This window comes from Homarus americanus, unplaced genomic scaffold (genome assembly GCF_018991925.1).
Source record: "Homarus americanus isolate GMGI-L3 unplaced genomic scaffold, GMGI_Hamer_2.0 scaffold2893, whole genome shotgun sequence".
In the NCBI taxonomy this organism is placed as follows: Eukaryota; Metazoa; Arthropoda; class Malacostraca; order Decapoda; family Nephropidae; genus Homarus; species Homarus americanus.
Genome location: NW_024747571.1, coordinates 7,865 through 16,683, shown reverse-complemented (window position 1 = coordinate 16,683; position 8,819 = coordinate 7,865). Strand labels below are relative to the sequence as shown.

At 40.7% G+C, this 8,819-nt stretch overlaps 1 protein-coding gene across 1 annotated transcript; it reads right to left on the bottom strand.

The window, feature by feature from the left end:
* Positions 1 to 5,865: 5,865 nt before the first annotated feature.
* LOC121879630 (zinc finger MYM-type protein 1-like) lies at positions 5,866 to 8,034 on the bottom strand (the record flags this gene model as incomplete). The annotated part of the gene is made up of 1 exon (XM_042386293.1): positions 5,866 to 8,034. A coding segment is annotated over exon 1 (2,169 nt), but the record flags the coding sequence as incomplete, so codon positions are not given.
* Positions 8,035 to 8,819: the final 785 nt, after the last annotated feature.

Genomic DNA, 8,819 nt, shown 5'->3' with positions numbered 1-8,819 from the left:
CCTGGCGGACAGTTCCCTTCGATATCACAATACCGACATATCCGCCTAAAAAATTAATTATACAAAATATTAATCTACAACACACTGCCAAATTGAGAGCTCTTGAACACATACACACCCTACAGACTGATAATAATATCACACAGACCATCTACACTGATGGATCTCTTAACACCGCCTGTGGGAGGGCTGGAAGTGCTATTGTTGTGACTCAACCTGACAGTAATATAATTGAGAAAGGATTTAAAATTAACAACTGGGCATCCACTCTACAAAATAAATTAGTTGCCATACTCACAGCTATTAAATTCATTGAAACTACTGTTACTGACAGTCTCATCATCACTGACTCTCTATCCTCACTACTTGCCCTTGGCACCCTCGACTCAGGTTGTCACGCTCTTGTCTCTGAAGCCAGACACAAATATGCGTGCCTTGTTGACCGAAGTGTCAAGGTCAAACTATTGTGGATCCCCTCTCTATAGGCCTCATAAACATGACAAGAGTTGATGCCCTCCTTAGGCCTCGCGTCTAGCTCAAAACACCGTTGAATACAATTTGGGTCTGTCAAAAAGAACCGCTAAAACTGTAATTAGGAAGAACTTATTGATGGGTTTGACGCAAGTAGACAAGTGCAAACAGGCACTAGTCGATCCATAGTTTACCATGATGAGATGTATCAAGTGAAACATGTATATGGAGCAAGTAACAAGATCACTAGATTACAAGATGTTGTAACCGCTAGATTAAGGTTAGGATATAAATTGCACTCTGGCAGTATGTTCCTCAAGCAGATGTAAACAAAACTAAATGTACAGTGTGTGGCCATACATATGGCCACACACTTGAACACTACGTCCTCGACTGTGTGAAGATAGAACCTTTTAGGGACAGGTCCAAGCACACTGTGTGTGAAATGGCACAACACTTCATCTCTAATGGCAAGATAGCCGACATATTAAGATTGTATCCACTTTTTTGCACTCAGTAACTATATCAGTTCTCATGTACAGAACCAAATACGCAATGTGCTTGAATACCTCCCACGTAAATGTGAATAACAAAGTGTGAGGCCAGACATGCTGCCTCACACGCCTGTTCTCACGCATTTGTGAATAAGTTACCCTTTATGTATAGAACTGAACAAATAATGTAAATGAAATACTGTGTAACTTTCGGTGCCATAATATCCTGACAACCGGGGTTAATTATTATGACCCTTTGTAAACCCTACTCTGTAATCCTTTTGCGCTACCGCTCACAGGATGAGTGTGGGGTGCACAATAAAGTAGCCGCTGCAAGCGGCAAAATAAAAAATCACACACACACACACACACACACACACACACACACGACCCAGAAAGCGCCACCAACAACAGTTAGTCGCAGGTGACCCACACAGCACTACCTTGGTCCTCTCTCTCTCTCTCTCTCTCTCCTTCCCCTCCCCTCCCCTCCCCTCTCCTCCCCTCTCTCTTCCCCCTTTTCTCTCTCTTCCTCCTTCCCTCTCTACTACTACTACAACTACTACCACAACTACTACCAGGACCGCTAGGTAACATACCACCAACCTAGTTACCGGTCCTGCCCCCCCCCTCCCCCACACACATCTCTGTTGTTAATATGACCACTGATACTTCACAACACACACTTAGCATTGACTTACGCCGTTATAAACAGTAACGCCGTCACCCCCGAGTGAGTTAGAAGACTACTAGATATTCTCAAAGTATTATTATTGTTGCTGTACTGTACTAGCTGATGCCCCTAAGTGATGCTAGTGATGAGATTAAAGTACTTTTTTTTTACTTTGTGAAGAGAGTGCCTGGTGTGGATGTTATTATTGTTGTTATTATTATTATTATTATTATTGTTATTATTATTATTGTTATTATTATTGTTATTATTATTGTTATTATTATTGTTATTATTATTATTATTATTATTATTATTATTATTATTATTATTATTGTTATTATTATTGTTATTATTATTATTATTATTGTTATTATCATTTTTATTATTATTATTATTGTTATTATTATTGTTGTTGTTGTTGTTGTTGTTGTTGCTCAGCTGACACACATACACGACTTATTTCAGTTCATTTAAAAATTATCTAGCCTAACCTAACTCCTTCAGGTAGCGTGAGGTTGTTTAATCCTCAAGTGAAATAAGCTGGGGTACATAATCAAGTGAAATACCCTGATGTTACTAGTTAAGCTGGGGTACCTATTCTTTTAGTGAAATAAGCTGGGATACCTAATAAAGTGAAATGAGCTGGGGTGTCTAATCAAGTGAAATAAGCTGGGGTGCCTAATCTTCACGTGATCCTAAGAGACTGAACACACAAACCTTGGAAGACCCAGATGGAAGTGCCTAGGTCAGCGGTGTACGGGGACAACAGTTATCTGGCCAGGGGTCTGAGTGACACTGCCTCATTTGCATAATTATATATGTGTGTTATTACGGTAGAAGGCTCCAACTTCTACCATCACTGGCCTGTATCTGGAAGGAGGCGCACATCCCCACCCTATCCCAACACATCCCACCCCATCCTACTTTACTCCATCCTACCCCACCCCTAACACACTCCACCTCACCCCACCCAAACACACCATATCCCCAACACACCCCACCCACAATACACCCTACCCACAACACACCCTACCCACAACACACCCCACCCACCCCACCCACAACACACCCCACTCCACCCACACCCCACGCACAACACACCCCACCCCACCCACAACACATCCTTAGAGAGAGAAAAGACAGATAGATAGATTAGTACAGTAGTAGTGGCAGTATTAGTAGTAATAGTAGTAGTTACCAGTTATATTAGTACATTAGTAGTTATAGTAGTAGCAGCAGTAGTAGCAGATACAGTAGTAGCAGCAATAGTAGTAATCGTAGAAGTAGCAGTAGTAGTGGTCATAGAAGTAGCAGTAGTAGGAGTAATCGTAGTGGTAGTATTATTAGCTGTGAAGATATATCATTAAAACTGTCCAGTAATCCGTCAAAAGTTCCCGTACATGAAGGTCGCTGTCACCTGAGGCAGTATACAGGTGAGAGAGCCTTAGTGTGTACCCTGGGCACTTGGCTTAATCCCTTTGTTCGTAAGTGGTCTCAAAATAAACTACAACCACATGTTTTATTGTTGTAACGTGTGTGTGTGTGTGTGTGTGTGTGTGTGTGTGTGTGTGTGTGTGTGTGTGTGTGTGTGTGTGTGTGTGTGTGTGTGTGTGTGTGTGTGTGTGTGTGTGTGTGTGTGTGTGTGACCCACCAGATGTTGCTACCAAGCTGCTGGGATAATGTAGTGTTGTTGTTGGTGGTGTTATTGTTATATTTTTCTTGTTCATGTTGTTTTTGTCGTTATTTTTGTTATTGTTGTTATTGGTGGTGTTACTGTTGGTGTTATTGTTGTTATATTTGTTGTTATTGTTTCTGGTAGCCAAACTCTCTACAACACCACTTGTACTTCACCACCACCACCAAAGACCGTAATTTCATAAGTATTCACCAAAGTCGGTAATTTAGTCGTTATTTTAAGAAAGTCGGTAATTTAGCAGTTAGTAAATTCGGTGATTTCGATCGACATACAAACACACGAACTGTATAAAGTTGATTCTTAAGAACTTGGTCACTTTTTCCTTTAACTCTGAATAACAAAACACAAGTGATTATGATACAGTAGAGTCAAAGTGTAATTACCTATCCATGTTTATTTCCTTTTACCTCAAAATGTGTGTGTGTGTGTGTGTGTGTGTGTGTGTGTGTGTGTGTGTGTGTGTGTGTGTCATGATCTGGGAAAGTTATCATATACACAAATCAAATGTAAATAAACGGACAATACGTTTTGAATAGAAACTCCTTTTTAAAATGAAGTTCAGTTTTTTAATATTTCTGGTGGCAATTACTAGAGAATTGTCGGAGGCCCAACTGCTGCAGAAGCATGAGGTGGTGTGTTGCTGCTCATTCACCAGCCCCTTCGTCAGCGAGGACCAGGTGGAGAACGCCGAGTCGCTTGCCAACAGCGCCCAGACCGTATCACCCTCCCCCGAGAACCTTCCTGACCGTGAGGAGGACGTGAAAGATCTCCTCCTCCGTCTCAAAGATTTTTTGTCTGGCAAAATGTTCCTCTGTCAGTGCCCATGCAGGAAATCCGGCCGTGACCAGGACAACACCGATTCCTCCTCATTAATTAGCGCCGCCGTCCGCAACTGGCTCTGGGGACCCCAAACACGCAACAAAACGGCCTCGACGAAGAACAAGACGTACCAGGCCAAGGGAAAGAAACACCCAGCTTTGGCCAAGAGAGAGGCCAAGGGAAAGAAACACCCAGCTTTGGCCAAGAGAGAGGCCAAGGGAAAGAAACACCCAGCTTTGGCCAAGAGAGAGGCCAAGGGAAAGAAACACCCAGCTTTGGCCAAGAGAGAGGCCAAGGGAAAGAAACACCCAGCTTTGGCCAAGAGAGAGGCCAAGGGAAAGAAACACCCAGCTTTGGCCAAGAGAGAGGCCAAGGGAAAGAAACACCCAGCTTCGGCCAAGAGAGAGGCCAAAGAAAAACACCAACTTTAGCCAGAGGCCAAAGGGAAAGAAACACCAGCTTCATTGAGAGAGAATGAGGGAAAAGAAACACCAACTTTGGCCAAGAGAATGAGAAAAAACAACTTCGGCCAGAGAGAAATGAGGGAAAACACCAACTTTAATGAAATAAGGGAAAAACACCAACTTGGCCAAGAGAGGCCAAGGAAAAAACACCCAGCTTCGACCAGAGAATGAGGAAAAACAACTGGCCAGAGAGAGGCCAAGGAAAAACTTACCCAGCTTTTGGCCAGAGAATGAGGAAAAAACACCAACTTCGGCCAAGAGAGAATATTGAGAAAGAAACACCAACTTTGGCCAGAGAGAGAGGTAAGGAAAGAAACACCAACTTCGGCCAAAGAAGCCAAGGAAAACACCCAGCTTTGGCCAAGAGAATAGGAAAAACACCAACTTGTGAGAATTGAGAAAAAACACCAACTTTGGCCAAGAGAGGAATAAGGGAAAAAACACCAAACTTCGGCCAGAGGCCAAGGAAATAAACACCAACTTTGGCCAAGAGACCAAGGGAAAGAAACACCCAGCTTTGGCCAAGAGAGAGGCCAAGGGAAAGAAACACCCAGCTTCGGCCAAGAAGATAAATGCCCTGGCCAAGAGAGAGGTCAAGGGAAAGAAACATCCAACTTCGGCCAAGAAGATAAATGCCTTGGCCAAGAGAGAGACCAAGGGAAAGATGACCAAGAAGGAAATTAAGGAATTAAAACAGGCTTTGAAAAAGAAGATTGTCTTGGTTTCCAAAAAAATGTTCGCCTACCTGTGATGACCTCCACCACCAGGGCCGGTGCTAGGAATTGCGGGGCCCAATTAGAAAATTGATAGTGGGGCCCTCTACTCTACAAAGTCGAAGATTGATGTTTTATATTTCGTGTAGTATGCCCGCCTTAGCCAAAAAGCATTAATTACTTGATATACTAAAAGTTTAAAAACAGTATAAAAGTTTTGATTTTTTATTACAAGTTAAGACAATTACAGACAAACTGTTTATGCACGGACCTTTTAGAAACACACTTTTCTGGCTTTTTTATTTGCAAAATCTTTCAAAATCATTTTAAAGTCAAGGGTTTTGGTAATGTCACTTTCTATAGATAGCATCGCCAAATTGTTTAGTCTTTCTTGTGAAATTGTTGACCGTAAGTATGTTTTAATCAATTTTAGTTTAGAAAAACTTCTCTCACCCGATGCGACTGTTACGGGCATTGTTAAGTAAATTCTCAAAGCAACAAAAACATTAGGAAATGCAGTGAATCGATTGTTTACTACCAGGTATTCAAACAGGGCTTGGGGCTTGGCGACACTGGTGGGCAGAAAAGTTTTCAGAGCTTCAAGTTCTTCAGCCAACAGATAACCATCTACATCTTTACTTGTTACAGTACCTACCTCTACATCAGTGTTCTGTTTTAGTTTGGTGTCAATTAAAGCTGCTTCAAGGTCTACTGTGTGTTTCCTTATTTCTGCCTTTTGTAAGCCCTGAAAGTTATTTAAAAATCCAAATAATTTTATATGGCTTTTAAGCTGCATAAATCTAGATTCTAGAGATTGAATAGCTTTGTCTAGCACTAAGGTAAAGCACTGAACTCTATATGCTTCTTTTGGATCATCAAAAGCTTGATCTTTTGCCTCATATGAAAACATTCTCTTCCTTCTTTGTAGTCGTTTATCTTGAAATTTCCTAAATTCTAGTGGTAATTCAACAGCTTCAGCCAAATCATTTGCGCCTATTAGGACATCATTAAAACCACTCTCTCTATATTTTCTTAGCCATGATAATAGTTTTTCAAATGACTCCATGCCTTCATCAATGTCCTTTGTTTTACCTTGTAGTTCCTTGCTAACATAGTTAACTTTAAAAAGTAAATCATGCCAAAATATCAAAGAAACTAAAAATTTATAGTCTTTTAGCTGGTTTGCTAAACCTTCTGTCTCTGCTTTTACCTTGGGCTCATCTGTTATCTCTGATGTTTCCACAAGTGCATCATATACTTCTCCAACCTGATAACGAATAGCTTTAACACTATCAATCCGACACTCCCACCTTGTGTCGCTCAAGGGTTTCACTGATAACCCAGGTACATGTTTCTTAAAAACTGCCCACCTCTTTGTTGATGCTGAAAACATTATGTAGATCCTTTGCAAGATCCCAAAAAATGTTATAGCATCTGGACAGCACTTGGCTACATCTCCTAGTAACAGGTTATAATTGTGACATGCGCAGGGTACAAAGAAGGCTCTTGGATTATCCTGCAACAGCCGTGCTTGTACTCCCGATGTGTGACCTTTCATATTGCTACCGTTGTCATAACCTTGGCCTCGAATGTCTTTCACATCCAATTTTAATTCCTCTAGTGTGTTTAATAATGTTTTATATAAATTTTCTCCTGTGCTACTTTCAACCTGCATAAACTGTATGAAATGTTCATAAACACCTGAAGGAGCCAAGTTGCCATCAGAAACATACCTGATCGTTAGAGACATTTGCTCCTGGTGGCTCAAGTCAGGTGTGCAGTCTAAAATTATGGCATAGTACTTAGCTGCTTTTACGCGATTCAGTATCTCATTCAAAACAGCTGTAGCCATAATGTCTAGTAGTTCATTCTGAGTATCTTTTCCTAAATAGTGATTATGAATTTCGTTGGCCTTGACTTTACGTAAATGTTCTTCAAGAACAGAGTCAAACTTTGCAAACAGCTCCACTAAACCTAAAAAGTTTCCATTGTGTACACTCTCATTACCAACTTTTTCTTCTGTCCCTCTTAACGCTAGATTTCTCTCAGCAAGAAACTGCACTATTGCCACTAGCCTTTTGAATACTTGCTGCCAGTACTTTGCATGTTTATTAATAGTTAGTTCACGTTCTTTGTCAATACAGTGAAACTTAGAAAAACACAATCCCTTTTCATTTCGTGGAAACTTGTTCACTGGAATATCAGGAGGCCCTTTCATTGTTAAATAATCTCTTATATTTCTATTTATATTCGATGGCCAACTTGCCGGGTCATCATTAATGTTAATTACAACTGTACTTGTGGATGATCCATCACTGTTTGATGTTTGGGCTTGGCCTTCTGACTCTTCTTTAGCTATAAGTGGACTTCTCACTTTGGCACTGTCTTCTGTTGTATTAAGATCGTCTTCAGTTTGATTCAACTGTGTCTGTGTGTCAACTTGAACTTTTTCAAACTGATTATCAATTTCTTCATTGTATTCATCAACTGTAATTGGACTAATGGCTGTATTGTCATTTTCTGAATCGTTTTTGTCTTCTTCATCTTCAATACATGGGCGTTTCAAAGGTGGAGTGACAAGAAATTTTTTGATAGCACCTCGATGTTTTTCATTTTCAAGCACCTTTGCCTTTGCCAGTGCTCGCTTCTGGTTGCCATTTAAATACTTACGCCCTCTGCCTCTATCTCTGCTTGTGCTTGCCATGATGAAAGGGCTTTTTATATTATCTTTTCAGAAATGACATATAATAAACTGAAATGAAAAAACAAACAAAATTATTCACAATGAGAAGTCCCTGGCACTTAAAAAATAAGTATGTGCATATATGAATGCTATAATTAAAACAAAAAATCGAAACACTGATCCTATAAAATAAAAACCACACAATGTTTATCACCACTTCACCGGACAAAAAAAGCTTTAACCGGACATATAACACTTTGGCATGGATAGCACACCGCTACGTACGCAAAGATTCGGTTACCTACATAGAGCTATAGTATGTGCTTGCATGTGCTCAGAATCACAAGTCATTTTCTGATTCATCATCGCTATTGTCGCTATCAATCATGTACTCAGGATCAACAATTATCATCACTGTCCAGCACAAAAATTATAAACAAACCACGCCTCGGTCGCCACCCAGTGGCCATGCTTCTCATTTTCAAACTGATCTTATGTCTGACCACAGCCCAATCCAAGCTTGTATACATGTAGCCAATGACACCCCCACTGGTGGTAAACTCAACAGACGTAGAATCACAGTCAAGCAAGAACATGAAAGCCAGTTCATAGACTTCATCCATGACTGGTACAAGGACTACAAGCCTGACAACTACCAAAGTTTCCATGACGATCTGATAGATAGGACTTATGTATACTTCACCAACAATGCCTCCACCAAAAAAAGGAGAAAACGTGGTCAGCATAATGGGAACAGGCAACAGCAGTGCTATAATGACCCTGAGCTGAAAAAACTCAGGGCTAGG